At 34.8% G+C, this 24,015-nt stretch overlaps 2 protein-coding genes across 2 annotated transcripts in view; both read left to right on the top strand.

Moving 5' to 3' along the window:
• Positions 1–3,360, top strand: part of LOC133860840 (BURP domain protein USPL1-like) — a 36,832-nt gene extending 33,472 nt beyond the window's left edge. The window contains exons 2-3 of the mRNA XM_062296469.1: positions 2,412–2,470; positions 2,558–3,360. Of these exons, the coding sequence (XP_062152453.1) occupies positions 2,417–2,470; positions 2,558–3,316 (813 nt within the window). The 5' untranslated portion in view covers positions 2,412–2,416 and the 3' untranslated portion in view covers positions 3,317–3,360. The remainder of the gene's footprint in view (positions 1–2,411; positions 2,471–2,557) is intronic.
• Positions 3,361–7,597: 4,237 nt separating this feature from the next.
• On the top strand, positions 7,598–23,962 carry LOC133860977 (uncharacterized). The gene is made up of 13 exons (XM_062296666.1): positions 7,598–7,796; positions 8,219–8,301; positions 9,874–9,931; positions 10,482–10,541; positions 14,109–14,238; positions 17,345–17,568; positions 17,678–17,770; positions 17,848–17,919; positions 20,374–20,406; positions 21,036–21,176; positions 21,542–21,598; positions 23,493–23,588; positions 23,673–23,962. Exons 1-13 carry the CDS (start codon positions 7,701–7,703, stop codon positions 23,715–23,717), a joined length of 1,188 nt encoding a protein of 395 aa, XP_062152650.1. The 5' UTR covers positions 7,598–7,700; the 3' UTR covers positions 23,718–23,962.
• The last annotated feature ends 53 nt before the right edge of the window (positions 23,963–24,015 follow it).

Here is a 24,015-nt window from a genome sequence, read left to right as displayed (position 1 = left end):
TCATCAAATACCCCCAAACTTACACTTTGCTAGTCCCTTAGCAAAACAAAACAAAACATAAAATGATCTTTCGTGGGAGAAACGATTGCATTTAGCATATGCAACAAACCTTTTAAACCTCTAGGACTTCCTAGAGAACGAGTGAAATCTAGTGAGGGTTTGCCAGGAATGATACCCACAAACATTTTAAAACACTATGTTGTTGACAAACAATGACTTACATACAAATAAATGAAATTTAAGGAAGCTGCTGTTGGTGCTAAGAAGTGTATTTGAATAAGGAAGTAAAAAATTAATAATGTTCTCTAAATTTAAAAATAAAAAATAAAATAAAATAATTGCTACTATTGCCCTAAAAGTTTCCCAAATTTGGACTAGTCTAGTTGGCTTCTCCTTTCCTTTCATGAATTTAAGTTGTTTAACGTACATACGAGTGGGGCTCTCAAGTTACGGCCCGCCTCTCCGCACATGCATGTGAGTTTTTTTGTTTGTTGCCATTTGTCCACCGAAAATGTATGACAACTCAAGTCTTAAATTAGAAAATAAAATTAAAAACTCAGATATTAAAATGGACAAAGCATGACGTACAGCTTGGCATTCATCCAACTGGGTTCAGTAAAACAACAATTTTGCTTTTCCAGTTCAATGCATGCCCCATTTGAGTTGGACATATACTTGTCAATCACACTCTTCTTAGTTCTTCCTACAAGACATAAAGTTTCCCAACTTTTAGTCCAAGATCCCCTTTCTCTAAGGAAAAAAAATTAAAAACCTTAAGAATTCTAGAAAAGAAGTATACCTAGCCGACGTCCGGAACGATAAGAACTATATTGAAAGACCACAAAACCTTACCACCCAATTGAGTTGGACATATGTCGTACATATTGTAACAGTACTCCAATCTCACATTAGATAGATGAGTCATAGTCTATTGTCTATATAGAGTGAATAGTTTATAGAGATAGTCATAAGTGTTAAGTCCCACATTGTTTAATTACAAAATAAAATTAAACTTCGTAATGAATTCTAAAAAAATTTAAATTGACTATTACTTTTAGAATGATAAAGCAAATATGTCTAACGCTTTTTTTAGGTCGTTATCCATATAGCTTGTCAACCACATTCTTTTGTTCCTACAAGATATAAAGTTTCCCAACTTTTGAACGGCCATGCATCTTTTTATTTTGTAAATACGTTTACAACAAATAGGTTTAATGTCATAGGCTTTTCTACAAGAGTCTAGACTTTATTAGAATACATAATTCCAAGGCTGCCTCTCCAGTCTCCAAAGTGTGAGTTTTTTGTTTTTTTGCCATTTGTCCACTGAGGATGTGTGACAAGATCACAATTTCTTAGAATTTTAGGGTATAAATATATAAATGATGAATTTATAAATATTGATATGATAAAATTAAATTAAATGTTTATAAATTCATCATTTAATTTTAAAATTAACAATATTTGATATTTGAGGAAATTTACTCCGTAGAATATCTTAGAAATTCTAAGAAATATTGTATGTAAAGAGGGTACATATCGAGTAAGATTGTAACGTCTGTTGGTCTTGATAGAATAAAAATTTAGTTGGCGATTCCCTTTCTCTAAGGAAAAAGCTTAGAACTCATAAGAATCTCTTAAGAACATGTACATTTTACTGAATGTCTGAATCTCATCATACAAGTTGAAGGGACAATACTGTTGATCCAACATACCTATTACTAATTAAACGTCATCACCTAATAATACCAACACTTTCGAGGCTACCATGTGATATCATATAGGTACACGAGGAATTTTCAGAATTACTCATACTAAATGCCAAGTGAATGAGTGGGTCGTCAGCACGAGACTTTTCATTTGGGTGCGGACCGAATGTGAAAAACTTTAGAGAAATGCTAGAGTTTCTTCTAGTGTTCTTCTGGCATCAATCTACAATGATAGAAATGTAATTAAAAAATTTATCTAGTTATGTCCTTCTGAATGACATGGATGCAATTTTTTAATTTATTTTTATTATATTTATATCTTTTCAGATGGACACCAAAAAAATACTAGAATAAGCTCTAGCATTCTTCAAAACTTAAGCATGAGAAGGTGTGGGCAATAATCAGCTTCCTTGTACGATTAGAGGACTACCTAGAGCAAAACCACGCCCATGTGGATGAAGTGTTGGCCGGGAGAGCGATGAAAAGCATGATCTATCTTGACCAGAGAAGGACTCCGAGCATGCGGTCCCTAGTACTAAGAGTCCGTTTGAATTTGCTATTTCAAAAAATACAATTTTAAAATATAATTAATATCCTGGTTCACCCGCGTCCTCACCATCTTTTCCTCTAGTAATTTTACAAGCCCCTTGTATTTTCTCTAAGTAGGAGCCATATATATATATAGTAGGGCCTTCAGGATTAGAAGGAAGATGGCTCTCAAATTTGTTTCTTTAATTCTCTTATCTAATATTTTGCTCTTGACGGTATATATTCTCATGCATGCTTCGGTTTTTGTATAGTTTATTCCTTCTATTCTCCACATTCACTGATTCAGTAAGTGTTGCATGCAGTGTGACCGTGGCTATGGAGCAAGGAAGACGAGTACTGAACAGGAATGGCAACAATCAAGAAGCCGTGAAGAAGAAAAGAAGCAGCTGATGGAGGATCCGAAACTAGGATACGTCACCATAAATGACCTACATGTTGGGAAAACAATTACAATCCAAGTCCCAACCAGAGTCCCCTCTTCTTTACCTCACTTCTTGCCTAGAGAAGAAGCTGATTCCATTCCTTTCTCAGTTGAAGAATTCCCAAATCTCCTTCAACTCTTCTCAATCTCTCAACATTCTCCCCAAGCCAAAGCAATCAAGAGGGCACTGGAAGATTGTGAATCTAAACCCATTAAAGAAGTGAAGTTTTGTGCCACCTCCTTAGAGTTCATGGCTTTTTCTGTGCGTGCCATTTTTGGATCGCAAGCCCCTTTCAAAGTTGTAAGCACAACCAGCTTCACAAAATCGAACACCCTTCTCCAGAACTACACTTTTCTGGAAGTTAAAGAGTTGCCAACTTCAATGACGGTGGCATGTCATGATCTGCCTTACCCTTATGCAGTTTTTTACTGCCATGATCTGGGTGACACCAAGGTTTTCGAGATTTCACTGGGTGGCGGTGAGCATGGAGAAAGAGTGACAGCTTTTTTTATTTGCCACATGGACACGTCTGGCTTTGCACCCGACCACATCGCGTTTCGCGTTCTCGGCCTCAAGCCAGGAACAACTCCTGTGTGCCACTACGTCTTTCCAGGAAGTCTTCTTTGGGTTCGATACTAATGAGTGGAAGGACAAACTTATTCTTCGCACTTATTTATCGATCGTTAGCGTGTTTTAAATGGTTTTATTTGATATGTTTCTTTATGTCATTTCTGGTTAATTTGTAGTCTTCCTGGGAGTGTGAAGTATGGGATCAATTATTGTAATGAACTTTCTTGTTTTTGAATTATAGAATGAATAAAATGTAATAAAAACAGAGTATGGATGGAATGAAATTGATGAAATGTATGAATTGTCTACTGAAAGATAGGAATATGGCTGATTCGAGCTCAACCAAAAAAGCTCCAAAGTTTACAATTGAAATATATATATTCTATCAAATTCGATATTTATGGATTGAATGAAATTGATAAAATGTATAAACTGTCTACTAAAAGATAGGAATATGGCTGATTTGAGCTCAACTAAAGAAGCTCCAAAGTTTACAATTGAAACATGTATATCCTAACAAATTCGATATTAGTCCAATGATTGAGTGGACTAATATACTCAATGGATCTGCTAACCACCTAACATATAGGCCCAACGGAATACCAATTTTACATGCCTTAATACAAAACGTGCCTTTTACCTACTAACAAACTACAATCAGTTTCACAAACGGTGCGTTTTACTATTGTCAGTTGTAATTCAACCATCTGTCCAACTGCCTCTCACGCACAGTTGTCCATCTCAGCCTTCTCACGCACGCCTAACTCATTGCCCAAGACTAGATTACACATTTCTCGATACTTCACAGCATGCATGTCCAATGTCTCTGACTTACAGCTCAAGATCAGATTCACATTTCTCAAAAATTCAAGCCCCAACGTCTCTTCTTTTATGTATATCCTCCGGAGACTGAGTCAGACGTTCTTATAGACAGTGATTAATGATCAAAATTTTTTTTTTAATAAGGGTTAAATAAGTTAAATTCTTATTTTTATCTTATATTTTTTAATTTTTTAGAAAAAAAAAATTAAACCTACTAAATTTTTTGTTTTTAGGAAATTGGGGGGGGCATGGCCCCTGCCAGCGCCCTCCTCCCTCCGTCCCTAATCTCCACTATCTTTCCTTTGCCTTTCTTCTTCCTCCGCACATCTTACAATTATCTTGTAAACCTAATTAATCGCAATCGTTCTCTTATTTAATGTGATATATCTCAAGTCAATTTGTTTTAAATGTATGATATTCTAGATTAGATTAATCTCTCCGGTCTTTCTCACAGTTTGTTTCTCTGGTTAATGACTAATAATTTGTTATGAATGATGTTATTTGTAAGACTCTTATCTTTCTTTTATCGTAATTTTTAAAATTACTAGTAAATCAAATATAAGTAGTGATTGATCCATTTGCATGTCTTTAAATCTCAAATATTAAGGAAAAAAAAAAAAATTGGTCTCCGTTAGAAAAATTGACATAATTTATTAATGTATTTTCTTAATATCAATTACTTACAATAAAAAATTATTATTAAAAAACTATTTTTAAAAAAACGCAGGTGTACGTGCACACTCCTTTGTAACCACTCCTTTTGCCAAAATAAGAGATTTTGCCCTATTTTGAGGAATAAAATATTATTGAAAAACACGATGGCTTAAATTTTGGAATTTAGGCCCATTAAAATTTTAGCTTGACTTTTGGACCAATAGAAAGTGGAGAATTGGCCAAGAGAATTGAAATGTGCCCAAAATCTCCATTTTTGGCCCAATAAGCCTTGTTTACAAAAAACCAAAAAAAACTTCGGAGATGTTTGGAACCTTTCTCAACTCAACCCTTTTTTTTCTCCGAATTATGTTTGGCTCCTACTTAATTTATTTTCAACCCAACTCTAACTTTTAAAAAATATATATATGTATATAATATAAAACAAATTAAAAAAAGGTTAAAAAAAAAAAAACCAAATTTGATATTCGTTTATTTCTTCTTCTTTTTTTTACAAGTTTTTTATTCTTTTTTTTAAATATATTCAATTTAATTCATCTTATCAAAAAAAAAAAAAATTCGGTATTTATAATTTTGAGTAAAGTTTAAAAAAAAAAAAGAAAAAAAAGAAAGAAAGAGAAAGACAAAAAAATTGCACAACCAAACGTAAAACGTCCCATTCAATTTCAGGTCACCCCACCAGTTTACCTGTTTCATGAAACCAAACAAATCGGTAGCATAAAATAGTAACCTAGTTACGTAGCTCATATAATTATGGCCAGGCAAGGTCAATTAATTATGGCCTAAAGCTTTTTTAAGCCTATATAAAGGGCCATTCGGCCATGAGAGAAAACAGAGAAGAAAAACAAAAGGAAAGGAAAGGAAAGGAAAGAAAAGAAAAAGAGTGGAACAAGAATATCATTTGATTCGTAGATCGATCCCAAAAAATAAATAAGTAAAGTTCCATTGTTTTTTTTTACACAATTAAAGTCCATTGTTGAGTGAGAAATGAGAAATTCATATAGAGGAGGTTTTCGCCCAACCAAGAAAGAATGAGAAAATCTTTGCAAAAATTCTCTTTCCTTTCTTTTTAGTTGTTTGACTTATTTCCATAGAAAATATTGCTTGATTTTGAAGAAAAATCATATAAGTATGTTGTAACAAGAATATCATTTGCTTTGTTGATCCCAAAAAAGCAAGCTATCCTCGGACCACTACTGAGTCACCTTTAAACTACCACTGAGTCATCATTAGACCACTGTCGAGCCACCCACGGACCACCACAGAGCCACTCCTGGACCATTGCTAAACTACCCTCGGACCATCATTGATCGAGCCATCCCAAACCACCACTGAGCCACTGCCGAACCACTACCATGTCAACCCTGAACCACCACTAAGTCATCACCGAACCACTACCTGGTAACGCACACCAAACCATCACTGAGTCACCTCCGGATGACCATCAAGCCACCTTGAACTACTATCGAGCCACCCTAAATCATGACCAATCCACCTATGGGCCTTTGCCAGACAACTGTCAAAACTCAAATTATTAGTTTTTTTTAAAAAAAAAAATTATATAACTATTTTTCTGTTGTGAATAAAAAATTATTTTTATAGGTTAATATGATTGAATTATAATAGTAAAAAATATTTGTGATTTTCCATACGCGCTAAACATCGAAAAATATTTTTGACGGAAAACATTTTCCTAAAAAATGACTTTCAACGAAAAATATTTTACTTTGAAACAAAACAAGCATAAGTGTTAACTATTTTACGCCTCATAATGTTACTGGGCAATTCGAAAGTGTCAGAGGACAACGAAAAATAATTTATGTAGATGAGAAACGTAAACTATATTACGTCTCGTAAATATTATTTTTCTTGGTCATTTCAGATAGACCAAATTTTACGCCACGCCAAACACTCAATAATGGAAAAACCCATTTCCACAATATATTTTAGACCGAAATAAACAGAACCTTCAAATTATTTCCAGCTAGGGCTGTATTCGAGCCGAGTTGAGTCAAATATTGAATATTCAAGTTTGACTCATTTAATTTTATTTCGAACACATGTTGAACTCGAACTTATCATCGAGCTAGATATTTTGTTGAAGCTTGGCTCGTTTAATTTTATTTCGAACACGAGTCGAGCTCGATCTTATAACGAATTACTCAATTAACTTATTCATTTCTTATATAAAGTAAATATCATGATAGTTTACATTTCTGTAAATCAATACTAATCATGAATTAATTAAGTATTATTAAAATTTTATCATTTGATTTAATTAAATTAATTAATTTGAATAATATAATCTCGAGTTTATATGTATATATATAAATTCATTATGCATATACACAAATTACGTGCATGCATATCCACATATAACCACACATATTCACAAACACACTCATGTACATAAAAATCTATAAAACTAAACTCACAATAATAATTCAAGTTATATCTATATTATGAAAATAATTCTTTTTTACTTAAGATGCTTTTATTACAAAAATTAAAATAATATGAAAAAAAAATAATAAAAATAAAGTTATACGAGTTCATACAAACTTATTCGAGTCAAGCTAAGTTTATACGAGTATGTCTCGTTTAATATTCGAATATATTATTATGTTCACAAACATTTAATTTATTATTCAAACCGAGAACCAAATTGAATTTAACCAAACCGAACCGAACTGAATTCACGAGCAGGTGAGCTTATCTTACACCCCTGTTTCCAGCTCTTTTAGTCAGCTGTTCTGCCTGATCAGGTGGAGAAATGGAAATTATAAAACCTCAAGGAGGCAAAATACAAATTAATCTTTTTGCGTCACGTGCACGAGAGGCTTCTCAATCTCTCCCTCTCTCCCTCAGTAGTCAGTATGTGTGCGCGCGTTACTCTTCACAGCTCTAACAAAAGAACTAGAAGATTCAAATCGAAGCCGAATTTGTTGAATTTGCAGGCATGGATCCCGACGCAGCTTTAGGGCTCGTAAAGCACGGCGCTACACTTCTCCTCCTCAATGTTCCTCAGCACACCCTCGTGGGCATCGATACTCAGGTCAAGTCAAGTTCTCTGCTTGGTTCCTGGGAAAGTGTAAAGAAAGAAAAAAAAACGAAGTTGAAAACCTGGAAGTTTGAATGCTGCATTTACTTATTTTATCGTATTGATCATATACTTGAGAAATGAAACGAGACCAGTGTTTAAGAAAGCAAACGGAGGGTATAGTCTTTTAAATTGCTTTGTTTAGTTGTTTCTGGATTATTTGTAACTGCATATTTACAATACAGACGTGAGGTAAAAAGAAAGAAACGTCGTTGTTAAATGGAGAATAATTTAAATTACGCTTGCAAAGTTTTATGATTTCTTTTTCATCGAAGTTGGATTGTGTGAAGCTGTTTATGCCTTGTCATATATGTGTAATCTAGTAGAAGGCCTACAATTTTTTTCTTGCACTAACATTTTTGGATTCTATCTTGTAGATGCTTTCTGCTGGGCCTGTTTTTAAGGGTATTAAGATGATTCCTCCAGGTCCTCATTTTGTGTATTATAGTTCATCGAGCAGGTTACTTTATTTTATTTTTAAAAAATTCTAAATTTTTGTCATACACCTTTTTGAACATACAGAGGATTTTATTTTTTTTAATCAAAGAACAGTGTTCGGCTTAGCAACTGTTGGTACAGTTTCCGGTACGGTGACATGTCGCCTTGTGATTCGTCAGCCTTCCTTGACATTCGCTCTTCTCGTAATCTGCAAAAAAATAAACGGCTAGTCGGGGGTGCCGACCGTACCCCTACTCCGATGCCTAAGTTAGTTACAAACTTTTGACTTTTCAGGAGTACTTAAAATCTCAGAGCTTAGAGAATATATGTATCTGTAAATACCTGATGTAGTAGTCTTACTTATAAGCTCACAGTCCACAGTTGTAGAACTACTGGAGTGCTTGGAGCATAATCTAATTAGGAGTCTTTTGTCTTATCTTCATAGAATTTGAATTGGGTAGTAGAGTCCAAACTGAATAGGACACTAGCTCTTCATCTGATGCCATATTATTAGATACTTTATCCCATATTTGATGGGATATGAATCTATCTCGATATACTCGGGATAGGAGTGTTTTTGGAGATAACGACGGGTTTTGTACTTAAGTCTGATCTGGACGGATTGACCCAATGGGCTCGGCCCCCGATACTACTTTAGGCCTACGTGTCTTTGAGGTTGATTATTTTCCCAACAGCAACATATGGTCTATTAGTTTGTTACTGATCAAATTTTGCTTTATTGAGCATGCCTGTTTGAGTCGGCTATTTAATGTTCTTGCTTTGGAATATTTTACATGAACTGTTATACTCCAATTACAATGTCACCAAAATCATTCTTTCATAGAGTCTTCTAACAATATTTAACAGTCAGGGACCTACCTAAAGATATTCATTTTTTATTTTAAAAAAATTGATAGGTAAGTTCCACAAGCATCAGGTGGTTCTTGAACCTAAAACTTCACCCTCCATCCTCTTCTTGAACTATATTTTAAAGATATTGAGTTGATCGTTAAGTATTAACTGAGGCTTTAGCATATCTCATCCTTTTGTCTTCCACTATGGTTGTTGTCTTACATGTCATTATACTACAGTAAAATGAGACCCTGAGTCCCTTCTGCCTGTCAACATTCACTATGTTATTCTGGTGCTATTCATCTGTCATCTGTTATGTTTTTCTTGGATGAGATATATAGAAACTTGAACTTCCCCTAAATAAAGTCATACTAAATTAGACTAGGTGGAGGGTATTGTTGTACTTCTATGATGCTGTTAATATACTCGGCAGAATTCAAATTACAAAAAGAGTAATCTGACAGGAGAGTGAATACTTGTGCAGACACCTGGCCTATTCCAAAAGGAAAAAGAAGATTGTGCACACACTGGGGGGTTGGTGAAAAGTGTAGTAACATTTAAGTTGTTTTCAGCTTGAATATTTAGTGATGATTGAATACTGAGCATAATTAACCACTGTTTATGAATTGTTGAATTATAAATGTTCCTATTATCAAAACCCTTCTGTTTCATTTTATTTGATTATCACATTTTTATGCCATTTTTATCTGTAAATCTATCTCATAATATTTGTTACATGTAGAGATGGAAAGGAGTTCTCACCAATTATTGGCTTCTTTATAGACGCTAGCCCCTCTGAGGTTTGAAACGCATATGTTTCCTTCCCTTTTCTATTTTAGTTGACAGTATATTCCTTCACTTAGCTTCATGTGGAATCTTCCAAATGTCGATTTGTTACTTGCACCAGTTTGTTATAAAGTATAGAATTTAACACTGTTATATATTGCTGTTCAATTTTCATTGCTTGTTTTCCAACTTAGAAGAAAAAAAAGAAAGAAAAAGAAGCAAAAGGAATTTTGATTCATCTACCATGGAAAGCTCTACTGGCCTTGTGACGTTAATGCATGGAACAACAAATTGTTTGGACATGATCCATAGAGATTGATAGAGGGTGTAAAACTTTTCCAATTTCATTAACGAATGTAACAATGTAAACATTTCACTATCATTTGAAGCCAATATGCCTACTAGTGTCCTGCCATTGCATAAGGTCACAATCATTTTGCAGTTACCTTATCTTAACTATGAAAAGATTAGATAAAGGAATGTGCATCCAATTAATAGCAAGTTGTTTTCAAAAGATCTTAAAGTGTGGGTGAGGGAATGACCTTATATATATGCTTGCCACAGGTAATTGTTCGTAGGTGGGATCAAAAGGAGGAACGATTAGTCAAAATATCGGAAGAAGAGGTATGCAATCATTTTAATTGTGCATATTTTTTTTTGTTTTGTTTTGTTTTTGTTTTTGGTTTGTGATGCATATGATAGGACGGCAGCAAGACCCTTCAAAGTTTATAAAATATAAAAGAAGAAAACTAGTTTTTATTTGGGATGAAACAGAAGGACTGACATGGGAGCTTGAATAGCGGTAGAATGAAATTGACTAAGCTTAGAGGCCTTTTGTCATTTTGTTGTACAGGGGGCATTTGTATATGAAAATTTAAGGAAGATTATATTAAGTGCTGTTTTTGGGTTTAGGGTTTTTTAGAGAAATTATGGAGAAGATGATAGAGAGAAATACTAGAATTTCATTGAAAAAAGATAATGAGCATTTGAGAAGCTCTTTCTCCTGGGGATGAGTCACTGACGTCTAGATTCTTTTCTACCCCTTTTCCTTCCCATACCCAGCTATATATAAACTACCCATTCTGTTCATCCTTCTAACAGAATGCCAGCTGGAGATTCTCCTCTCAACCGCCTAGCAAAGTTCTAGAACATTAAAAGGAAATGCTACTAAACGCACCAAGGAAAACTTAAAACACAGAAAGCATAAAACGACAATAATTTTAACATAAAACGCAGACCATCTAGATCCTTCTCTGCCACCTCAGCCCTAGCAGTGATTCCTACTAGCTGTACTGATCAATCCCTAATTCTGCAATCCCTAATCCGAACCCCTTTCAATTGCACACATAACAGATTAGTTGCTTAATTGGCAGCTTGTTTATGAAGCGGGTTGCTTAGCCATGAAGTGCTTCATTATGGAGCAATCTAGTCTCTGTTACGTCAACATTAAGTAACATCCTTTGTATGTCTATACATAAAGGGCTGTAACTTTTTTTATCTTGGGAATGGATTCTTGTTTTTTAGAAGAATTACAGACATGCTGGTCTTATGGGTTTTTTGATCCTGCTTGGTGGTCCTTTTCCGTTTGCTTCTATTGTGATGGATCCCTCTTGGGTGTGATGGTTCCACTATTTTCTTTTCTTTTGGTTTGTTCTCTTATCTTGTTCTAGCCTTTAGTTGGAGTTTCTGAGCAACAGAAACTAGTTTCCCAGTTCAAATATAGCCTAAATTTCTAACCTTATACATTTCTGCACCTGATCGCCCAAACTCCTTAATTGCTTGGTAATTAGGTGCTGAACCAAGTGGCATCCTGTATCAGATTTCGTTCCGTAGCTCTTTGTCCTACATTTTGGCATCAGAGCACGTCATCCTATGTCATGCATTTTTTTTTTTTTGTTTGTTATTAGACACAATTTATTAAAAAGCGTAGAAAGGGCGCAACCCAAATATTCAAGAAATGGACAAGAGAGACACCTAGCTAGCAGAAGAAAAAAAATCAAGAAAAGCATGAAAGCTAGAAATGTTTAAGTCAAAGGCAGTTGTCCAGTGATAGAGTTTTCAAGAAAAAATCCTTTAGTTCCGACATTGTCCGTTCGTGGTCTTCAAAACTCCAATTATCTTTTTCCCTGCAAAGACACCACATAATGAAATACGGAACCATTTTTCACATAATAGCATTCCAAAGCCTACCAAAATACCATTTCCAGCAAGCGAAAAGATCTACCACATGATTAGGCATCATACACACCGACCCTACAAGGTAGAAGATGGTATTTCATGGAGCACTAAACATCTCACAATGTGGTAAAAGGTGGTCCACCAATTCCCCACTCTTCTTACACATACAACGCCAATCAACCACAATGTCATGTTGCTTTATGAGATCATCCAGAGTTAGAATCTTCACTAAGGCAGCCGACCAAACAAATAATGCTACTTTCAGTGGAACCTTATTCTCTCAAATACTCTTCCAAGGGAAATGAGTGCTATCATGGGGAACAAAGACATTGTAGTAAGATTTAACATCAAGCAACCCTCTCTTGGAAGGAACCCAACAAAACTTGTCTTCGTCACTCTGTCTCAATCCGAAGGAGTACAACAAATTGGAGAAATTGGAGAACGACATAGAGCAATCCACCTCTCAGTCGTGAGCCACTCTGAGAAGGCTAATATTCCATTAATGAGATTCATTAGAAAACTCCAAATGATCTACCACAAAAGCATCCTTACAATGGGCCAAACTGAACAATTCTGGAAAAGTTGCCTTGAGGGCCTAATCCCCCCACATACGTCATGCCAGAATCCAATTCTGGAGCCATCACCGACCTCAAATCTAGTATGACTGAAAAATGCCTCCTAACTTCTAATATTCTTCCAAAGCCCCACCCATACACCTCATTCACCTCATTAGAACACCACCCAACCCACACACTGTCATCCTACATCATGCATATAATACCAATATGGAAACAGAGTGATTACTTGTGTATTTTACAACCCATGGGTTGGAACTTTGTAGCCTCATTCCTTATGAAACAGGAAGGGAATGTGTGCCCTATTAGTTTTTGGCAACACAGAACTTGAATTTACACGAAAGATGTGGGACAAATTTCTAAGATTCTATTAGCTAAGTGCTAACTTACTACATTTTTTGAAGTGCTAACAGGCAAGAAAGATCTGTTAATCATCCATTTCGTGAAAACACGATTCTTTTCCCCTCTTTGCAATCTTTTTTTTTTTTCCTTAAAAGGTTCTGAAATCCTGTAAGAAAACCAAAGGATGTAGTGTTTTATTACAAAATTTATAGCATTAAACCGAGTCTGGTAGGAGAAATTATGAAGCTGAGTTAAAGTTAGTCCTGTCTTATTGTTCAGTTCAGTTGCTTTTCTTCTTGTCTTATTTCTTTTGATTGGAGGTTGACCTGGTGAGTCTGGGCTCCTGCTGATTAGCTGAATCTGAGCAACTAGATAATTGATCACCCAAAAGCATATGTATGTTTGAGTGAAGTTAATCCCTGATTGTGTGTTGGCAAATAATGTTTGCTCTTTCTGTACGGCTAACAATCCTAATTACATTTTGCTTGTTTCTGAATCACATCATATTATCATATCAATGTTCACCATTACTGGTTTCTAGGTTACATGTCTTTATATGGCTGATAATAGAATTCTGACTGAATCTAACCATACAAAATGGATACAGAAATCTTGTAGTACAGTCAGAATCCTGAGTTGACTTTATCTTTTCACATGTTTATTGTTGACAAGTAGCAACACATATTAAGTGATGTAGGGGGACACATACAGCTAAAAGGGGGCAGGGCTCCTTCAGATGGTTAACCACTTAAGAGTTCCAATTTGTTCAAATATTGAACAATTGAACATTCAGCCCTAATATTTTATTTTGATAGATGAATATGTATATGATTTATAGCTATTGTGCAATTGAGTTTCGACTGTACTAAATCCAAGCTCTTTGATTTGAAACTTGAAATATTGTCCGAGTCTTTGAATATAAATCCCATAGGTCTGAATTTGTGTTGGATATTATTTTATTTTATTTTTGTATCTTATCGTGTTAGATTTTTTTTATTAGTATCTGAATATGTGTTATGATAATTCTGTTTTTTGTTTGTTTGTTTATTCTTTCTCTCTCTCTCTCTCTCTCTCTCTCTCATTTTCACCTGTTAAGGAAGAGAGTTATTGTCAAGCAGTTAAAAGTTTGGAGTTTGACAGACAACTTGGTCCTTACAATCTAAGCCAGTATGGAGATTGGAAACACTTATCAAATTTCATCACGAAGAGTGTTATTGAACGGATTGGTATGCTCTATCTAACTACCTCTAGGGCTCTTCACGCTAGAGTTTAGTACATTCCATTAGGAATTTCTTTAATATTGTTGCTTGTGTTTGGAGGCTTGGCATTCTTTATTTTTAAACTGCATTCATTGTTGCTTTTGTAATCAATTTTATGTTGTTTTTCTTTTGAAATTACTTTGTGTGTTAGATTCTTCATGGGCATTGGTTGTTGGAAACTTCGTGAAAATGAAAAGCTTCAACAAGTCAAAGTAGTGTCGTGCTGCGTGGTGTATCTTTATTCTTCTATATTCATATCCAATGTAGCTCATCAATTATAAATTGTATGGGGAAATGGTACTGTAAGAAGAGAGAATCTTCCACCTATGAACAGGAGTTCTATTTTCCAATAGAATGTTTATTGAAGATGTCCAGAGAGTGAGAGATTGGAAGGAATTTACGTCCCTGGCTTAAAAAAAATTGATTTTATAAGTCAACAAGGCACATAAATACATGCACAGTAGCGCGCACAGAGACACAATAATAATTTATACAGGAATCTTAATCCAACCAATCTCTTTTTTTTTTTGATGAATAATAATTTATTAGAAGAAGAGGCAAAGTCCTTGTACATGAAAAGTATACAAGGGATCTTAATCCAACCAATCTGATATACTGTTTAGGACCTACTTTGCTTATCATTCATTTTTCTTATACATGAATCTTCTGCTTTTTGTATTGGTTCCACCCTTCATTCCTTTTGCTTATCAATTTATATAAAGCGGGGGAAAAATTCAGAAGAAGATATCTTGCATTCATAAGAATTTTACTTGCCAGTAAAATTATGCTATACATAGTTTAGAGAGCAACTGGAATGGAGCTCTGAGAGGCTGGGCATTGTCATTGCGGTTAACAAACTCATTTTCTATTCAGTCTCAGATTATGTCCTCCCATCCTCTGAAAAATTAAGAGAAGTTTTTTCATGGGAGTATCTAAATTCTTTTTTACATCTCTGGTTATGAATCCACTACAATACTGAAGTCAACGTGGAGCTAGAAGTATCAAAGAATTACATTTTCAGTGATCCGTAGATTATGACAAGGTTGTCGTCATTTTATTCAAGTCCCTTGGAAAGTGACATTCTTGGATGAAATCGATAGTGGAAAATCTTACTAAGAGGAGATTATCATGGTGGACTAGTGTTGTATGTGTAAAATTCTGACGAATCAGTTGACCATTTTCTACTCTAATGTTCGATAGCAATGGAGATATGGTTGGCAGTGTTTTCTATTTTTGGGGTGTAGTGGGTGATGGCAAATGGGGTTGTTCACTTGCTTGCTTCTTAAAAGTGAAAGTTTGGTTTGTTAGAAGTATTAGAATTTGAAATATTGTTGTATGTGGTCAATTTGGAGAGAAGAGAATAGTCGGACGATGATGATATAGAACATTCTTACATATCCTGTAAGTCTTTTTTTGAGGTTGTAGTGTGAGCGGATGTTGGCTGTAGTCAATATCCTCTTCTTCTATTTCTATTTCTTTTTCTTGATTGCTTTTGATTATTCGAATTTCAGAATTTAATTCTTGGTGGACTCTTTCGTACAGATCTTGTGTATTTTGGTATCTCTCTTTTCAAAAAAATATTTGTTTGTAAAAAAAAAGGGGGTGTTTAATCATGATTATTACTGAATGGGTGGACTCAGCTAATACTGTAACGAATTTTCTTGGGATTAGTGTGTGGAAGCAATCATGAGTGAATGAATGGGTTAAATAAAAATAAAAATAAAAATAAAAATGGAAATTGATTGAATGGGTTAAATAGGGTTAGAGACTGGAGTCACATGATTCTCTTTGCAGGATGTTTGGTGCAAGGAGGTTCCTTTAAAAGACTTATTCCCTGATTTGCTTGGGACTGCTTGCCTTTGAGGAGTTGCGAAAGTACCTACTATAGTTTCTTTCTTTTCTGAGCTTTCTGCTTTCACTGTCATCTTACAACAGAGAATCTGGGAACAAATTTATGATTAATTGGTGTTTCGTGTGTTGGAGGTGCAGAGAAACCATCTATTCCTAAACTGCCCACTCATGAAGACCTTTGGTCTTTTGTTTTTTTTTTTTCCCCCTTAATTGGTGTTCAGTGGAGTATGCCTGAATTCAGTGGCGCAGCTTATGGCCTGTTGGAAAGGTAGGTTTGCAGGAAGGAGTATTATGGCATAGTGAGTATATTTATCTCCTTTGATGTAGTTCATTTGCCAGTGGTGAAAAGATAGAGCATTTAATAGAAGTGTAGAAAGCTTAAGATGGATTTCTTGATGGCCCCTTCATGGTTATCATCTAGTTGTGTTTTGAGATTTTGGATCTGCATCTTGGTTTTCCTTTGGTAAGTTGGAATATTCATGTGAATAGTGTGATGACATAAATAGTTGAGTCCCACGTCGGTGGTCTTGTTAAGAAATCAATACCTTGGAGAGTCTTATTGTGAGACTTGATACGACCTTAATCCAAAAATGTAATCTTAAGGATTTGAGCCCAACAATGTTATATCAAACCAAATACTCTTACCATTACTTAATAAGGATAAATCAATTAAGCACTTACACCACTCATATGTGAATATTCGAACAATTCATTTTCACATGTGAGGCTTGTACCACACCACATTAACTATACTTCCCCTTGAACAAAAGCCTTTTTTATAAGCCCTAGTTTCACGCTTCCTGCCGGGATTGTAGAATATTGTCATGTCACCACCAAGAATCGCTCTTAGTCATCACACCCTACCATGGGAATGAAGCCAGCACAACCATGTCTACCACTTGCCTCGTCGAATCGTTGACTCTCATACCATCTTTTATGAAGTCAATCATTTTAGGGAGTCTTCATGTGAGCGCTTGATATACGTTTGTAGCATGTACTTTCATGAACTTGGATTATGCCCCCTTTATGGTTGCCAGAAATTTCAACATTTTATTAGGTTTAGATCATGGTTGCCAAAACTTTCAAAATTTTTCTTTATTTTATTTTTAATAAAAATTATCTTCAATGATCTTGATTTCTTGTTGACTTTAAAACTAGGTTATGCCTCTACTGATGGTCAATTCTTAATAAATTTATTTTCAATGATACATTTCGTGCACAGAACCCATTGGAGGAGAAATTACTGTTGCATGTGAACCTGGAATGGTTAAAAACACTCCAAAAACAGCGATGGAGAAAGCACTAGTTGAGCAGTTGAAGACTAGTAACTTCTCAACATCTGTTGGCGAGTCTCAGAGCAGAAGATGTTACTATACATCAATTCCACGAGTTGTCAAACAAAAAGGAATTCATGGGCAAGAACTTACTTCCATGAATCTTGACAAGGTAAGAACTAATCCACATCTTTTGAAGAACAATAGAACTGAACAGGTTTTTTTTTTGCGGTTTAACATTAGCTGATTTTGGTTTTGAATTCCTCCACTGATCTGTTCAGACACAACTATTAGAAAGTTTATTGATAAAAGATTATGGAAGTTCTGAAGACATACTTCTTGGGGAGCTGCAATTTGCATTTATTGCATTTTTGGTATGTGCAGACCTATTTGACATAATTTTCACGTTGATATTGTTGTCAGATTTTGATGACATCTGATAATTATGCAGATGGGACAATCACTTGAAGCGTTTCTGCAGTGGAAATCTTTGGTTAGCCTTTTATTTGGATGTACTGAAGCTGTAAGTATGATTCCAGTGCTAAGTTTCCCATTATTATTATTTTTTGTAGTAAGTAAACTAATATCATTAAAAGTGCAAAATTAAGATCTAAAGCAGCTGTCCAGTGGTAAAGAGTTTTGAAAAAGAAAGACCTAAGTTCTACCTTCAAAATTTCTATCATTTCTTTTCGTCCAAAGACACTACAAAAGCCAGAATGGAACCATCTTCCACAATGCTATGCTTTGAGGACTGCCTACCAACCCTCTTCAATAAGCAAAAAGGTCTACTACTATTTTAGGCATGATCCTAGCTAACCCAACACGGCTGAAAATAGCACTCCATAAGGCACTAGCGATCTCACAATGGAGCAGAAGATGATCAATGAAAGGTTGAAGAAAGAAGATATTTCTAGAGAGTTGGAGAGGAGTATTATTCTTGAAGAAGTGAGTTGGAGACTAAAGTCTAGGGCCCTTTGGTTGAGAGAGGGAGATAATAATACTAAATTTTTCCATCGTTTGGCAAATTCGCATAAAAGAAATAACTTGGTGGAGTCCCTAGTTGTTAATGGGAATAGGATGTCTTATTTCGTAGAAATAAAGGAACATATTGTGAACTTTCATAAACAATTGTATTTAGAGCAATATATGTGGAGACCAAGTTTGATGGCTTTTCATTCCTTTCAATTGATGTGGAGGAAAGAAATTGGATGGGAAGAGAATTTGAAGAGAGTGAAATGTTGGAGGTGGTGAGAAATTTCAATGGAGATAAGGCGCCAGGATTTGACAGGTTTTCTATAGCTTTCTTCCAAAATTATTGGGAGTTAATAAATGGATTTTCATAGCCTAGGGAAGTTCAAGAAGAGCTTCAATACTACTTTTGTCTCTTTTCTGAAGAAAGCTGGGGCGGTGGAAATCAAGGATTTCCGTCCCATTAGCTTAGTGGGTGGTGTGTACAAAATTATTCTAAGGTCCTGGTGAATAGGTTGAAATTGGTATTGGGAAAGATTTTCTCAAGTTCTCAGAATGCGTTTATCAAAGGTAGATAAATTATGGATTCTGTCTTGGTGGCGAATAAATGTTTGGATAGTCGGATTCGATTTGGGGAATCGTGAATATTGTGTAAATTGTATTTGGAGAAGGCTTATGATCTTGTAAACAGGGAGTTTCTGTTATACTTGTTGAAGAAATGTGGCTTGGGGGAGAGATGACAAGTTTGAATAGAACATTGCATATCTCTGGTTCGTTTTTCCATTCTCCCATCTGGTTTCTTTAATAGTTAGCATGAATTAAGACCAGGGGATTTGTTGTCTCCTTTACGGTTTGCAGGTTAGCTTTGGTTGTCCCTGTGTATATTTTCTGTATACTTAAGGGCGCCTTACGTTTTTATTAATAAATTTTTATTACTTATCAAAAAAAGTATGATGTTTGCTACTGTGGATAGCGGGCTCTCATCTGGATTTTCGGTGGGATCGAGGAAAATCATGAGGAGATGATATTATCACATTTGTTTGCAGATGATATTTTGATATTTTGTTAGCCTAATTGTAAACAACTTCGTAACCTACGGTGTCTATTCTTATGTTTTGTCGGGGTTGAAGATAAACTTGTACAAGTCAGAGATTGTTCCCGTAGGCGATGTGGGTGATGTAGAAGGTTTGGCTAGAATTCTTGAGTGTAGAGTGGCTTTGTTGCCGATGAAATATTTGGGTCTTCATCTGGGAGCTTCTTACAAGGCTTCTACCATTTGGAATGGTATTATTGAGAAGATGGACATTGGTTGGCGGGTTGGAAGAGGCTTTATCTATCAAAGGGAGGCATGTTGACTTTGATAAAAAGCACTCTTTCTTATTTATCGACGTATTGTTTGTCCATTTTCCTTGTTTTGGTAGGAGTGGCTAATTGACTGTAAAAACTTCAAAGGGACTTTGTTTGGGGGGACATTGGTGATGAGTGAGGTAGGAGGTGAGAGATGGATCTACAGTGTGATGACTTTTTTTCTTTTTTGAATTACTTATTAAAAAAAAAATGGATTAAAACTAAGTTTTAGACATTTGGTTGGTTTCTGCTTGGGGTCAGTTCACTGTGTTCCCTTTCGTAGGACATCATTCTCTTTTTAGGTTTTACCATGTCTTCTTGCATACAGCTTAATAACTTCTGAGGTGTTTCTCATGCGATAGAGCGCAATAATTGTTATAATCTGAAAGGAAGAATCTTTGTTGGAGGTGATCTGATTGTGGTGACTCTATGACAAGTTTCTTGTTGCTCTATTATTGTAAAAGTAGCTTTTACTTCTTTTGTAGGATAATTTGTTGGTGATATTATGGCTTAATGTGGATATGTGTTAACATGTTCGGATGACCGTGTTGTATTGTATTTTTATTCATAACTTTTGCCTTTCTCACTGACTTGGGTTTTTTTTTTTTTTTTTTTTTTTTTTTCTGTTGCAACATGTCTAAAAGTTTACATTTTTTTACAGCCTTTCCGTACAAGGACTCAGCTATTCACAAAGGTAATGGTCAAAATTGGAGTTTTTTTTTTTGAATATTTCTTGCTATCTTATTGAGTATGTACAATTATTGTAGTTTGGGATGTTATTATTGAATTATATCTAAACAGAAAGTAAACTGAACATAGCAAGGCCTTTACCAACTTCTTGGTTTATATATGTGATTTGCTCTATATGAGGCCATTTTGCCTGTTAGATTATAGCCTTCTATGTGTTTAATCATTGATCCACTAAATACAGAAGGATAGCATTGTTTTAACAGCCTGGCCGGGTCGATATAGGAAAAACCTAATTAGTTGACCTTTTGATGTATCTGTTCTATTATCTATTGTATTTATTTTAGTTATAGGCTGAAGTCCTCTACTCTCAAAGTTCTTTAACAATTATCTAGTCCTTTATAGACTTGATTCTTAATTATTGCATGCAATTGAAATGAGATTGGCTGGTTTATCACTTAATTTGACATGTGTGTTGTTAACTTGCACAAAATCTCTAAGTTTGTCTGATTCGCCAAATCTAGGTCTCATTTCTTCTTTCATTTACTTATAGTTCAAAGCTCAATAAATGTACATTCCCCTTTTGTGTGCTGTTCTTTTTGTGATGAACTCTGACATCTGCTAGAATTCTCACAGTTCATTAAGGTCGTCTACTATCAACTGAAATATGGGCTTCAAAAAGATTGCACAGATACCAGTGGTGCAGTGGGACAGGCATCAACACTGGTGGATGATTCATGGTTTTCTGCCGATAGCTTTTTGCACCGTCTTTGCAAGGTAGGTCTTTGAGGTTATTAAGTCAATTCTTTAAATGCCCGATTGTGCTGCCATGCTGAATTGGCATTTTTGAAAATTTGCAAGGCCTTTTGTGCGTTAAATCCTGTTTATTGCAAATGAAATTTATAATTTCAGGCTTCCATTGATCTACTGAATTTTTCTGAAACACCAACTTTTTATTGTTCAATTTTATTTACTCCTTTTGTTAAAAGAAAATAGCCAACAGAATACTATGGTTAGTCGTTATGAATGACAATGATTGGATTTGGTAAAGACTAAAGAGTACAAATTCCTTACTCATAAAAGAAAAAAAAAATGGTTAAGTTCATTTTAATTTATTTTCTAATTAGTGAGCTGTATTGCAGGACTTCTTTTTGTTGATGCAAGATGCTTCACCTGTTGACGGACATCTTCTGTCATGGGTATGAGCACTAACCCTGCCTTTTCATGTCAAATCTCTATCTGTTTGGGGGTTGGGAGAACTTGCCAGACTTTCATTTTCTCTTCATATGCTTTCCTCAATTCTTACTTTTGTTCTGCAAAAGATCATGGATTTTTCGTACTGCAAAATCAGTTTTATGTCTATTTGTTACTTTTAACTGATTCCATATGGATATAGGTTGCATATGTAACTCCATATAACATATATAAATCTGAGGGGTCATTTGCTTTATTCATAAAACGAGACATGGATATAGGTTGCTTATATAACTCCATATAACATATATAAATCTGAGGAAACAAAAACATATGTCAAGGTCATTTGCTTTATTCATAAAACGAGACGTTGTCGCTGGTGATGAGGCAAAAAAATAAATAAATGAAGTGTTCTATGTCTGATTGAGAATTATTGTGCCCCGCATCTATATTATTTAAAATTGTTATATTTTACAGGAAGTAGGTTACAATTAGTCATAAGGTTCAGAACTAGATTATTATGGCTTAAAGCCGCTCGTGTTATGTTAGGTATTGAACAAGATTTGTCCTGAAAGAGTAGGCTTACAACCGTCAGCTACATTTTACATGAACAATAGATTTGATTTGTGGCATTTCATGAACTATACTGAACACAACCATATAGTCCCTGCAAAAAAAAAAAAAAAAAAAAAAAAAATCACAATTGTACTTTGGGCAATCTGCTATTAGGGTTTCATATCAGAAAGTTCTTAAAACAGTTGTGAAAGAGTGTTGTCATGTTGGCATCTTAATTTTTTGAAGTAGTACCTAAGGGTAGCTCAATCAGCTAGAGACTAGACCTTATAAAATGGAGGTCACTAGTTCAAATCTCCACTTCTCTCCCTTTGGGACAAAAAAATTACTTATCAATTTTTTTATTTTTTATTTTTTGAAGCAGTTTTGATAGGATCTCGGCTAGTTGGTATTTGAAAATTTATAGGCTCTACTTGAGAAAAGTCATTTATTTGCTACGACCCTAAATCTTGTTCCAACATAGCTCACGTATTTATGTTGGTTTTGTACTTTTGGATTTTTGTCTCTTCTTAGTTGATAGCTCATGTTCCTCATTTAATTCATTTCCATACAGACGACTATATCTTCATATGATTTTGGAATTATGAAAACTGTAGTAAGTGTTAGTTATATTCAAAAATGATTGCTATATTTTACTGGTATGATAAGTATGTATTGGAACTTAGTTTGAGGTTGGAGATCTTACATACTGCTTTTTCTCTTTTTGATGGGAGAGCTATTAGGTTCTTGTGTTCTTGAAAATAAGTAGGTATTTTCTGATTTCGAAATGAGGATGCTATTTAAATTCTATTTTTGATAGGCAAGTAGTATTCATGCACCCACACAGGATTAAATCTGTGATGTCATCCTCCATCCCTTAGGAGAAGCCATTTGGTTCAAAGACCGTTGGCATGGATGTTGTTAAGTTTTCAGTTGTTTGTGTGTTTTTTTTTTTTGGTCTCAAAATTTCATGTATGAAGTCTTTTCGGTTTTGAATTCTATGTATTAAATCACCACTTATCCAAAAAGCTTAAGTTAATAGGATGAGGTAAATTTAATCATTTAATAAATATTTTAACACTTCCTTTTTAACGTGTAGGCTCAAACTTCCTTTTAATAGGTGAGGCTCAACACGTGAAATATTTAATTGAAATAGGATGAATGATGGAGTCAAAGTTCAAACTCAGGACCTTTGGCTCTGATACCATGTTAAATCACCACTTATCCTAAAAGTTTAAGCCGATAAAAAGAGATAAATTTAATCATTTAATCAGTACTTTATTCTGATTACTCATTATGAGGACAATCCAAAGTTTAAAGTTCAATTTAATATTTCTACCCTTACAGACGAGGAAACTTCAGGAGCTGCTTGAGAAGAGTCTAGGGTGGGAGTTTCAGCTGAACAGTGGAGCTGATGGAATGTACTTGGAAGAAGATGATGAGGTGAGTGCATCTGTATTAAAAACTGAACTATTATAACCTTCCTCTCTCATTCTCTCATTCCTGTTCATTGTTCAACTTCCGCAGTTTGCCCCTGTAGTTGAGATGTTGGATGACCCTAGTTTTAGCTAGATCTCAGGCAACTTTAAAGCATGCGGATCATGTATATGCATGTTGGTCATGGCCACCATGGTTCATTTGATATCTTTTCACTTGCCAATTCGAAGAAGATAAATGTATTTTTACTTTTTACAGAAGATAGCAACTACTTGTAAATTAACAAAATAAGATTGATAGATTGTTCTAGCTTTTTCCAGTGATTTTGTATTTTTTAATATTTTGCAACAAATTTCAGTATTTCTTTTGACTTGGTAAAATCTGAGAATCAGTTATGTGTGTGTGTGTGTGTATATATATATATATATTTTCA

This window comes from Alnus glutinosa, chromosome 2 (assembly GCF_958979055.1).
Source record: "Alnus glutinosa chromosome 2, dhAlnGlut1.1, whole genome shotgun sequence".
Taxonomy (NCBI): Eukaryota; Viridiplantae; Streptophyta; class Magnoliopsida; order Fagales; family Betulaceae; genus Alnus; species Alnus glutinosa.
This window is presented reverse-complemented; position numbering and strand designations above follow the sequence as displayed.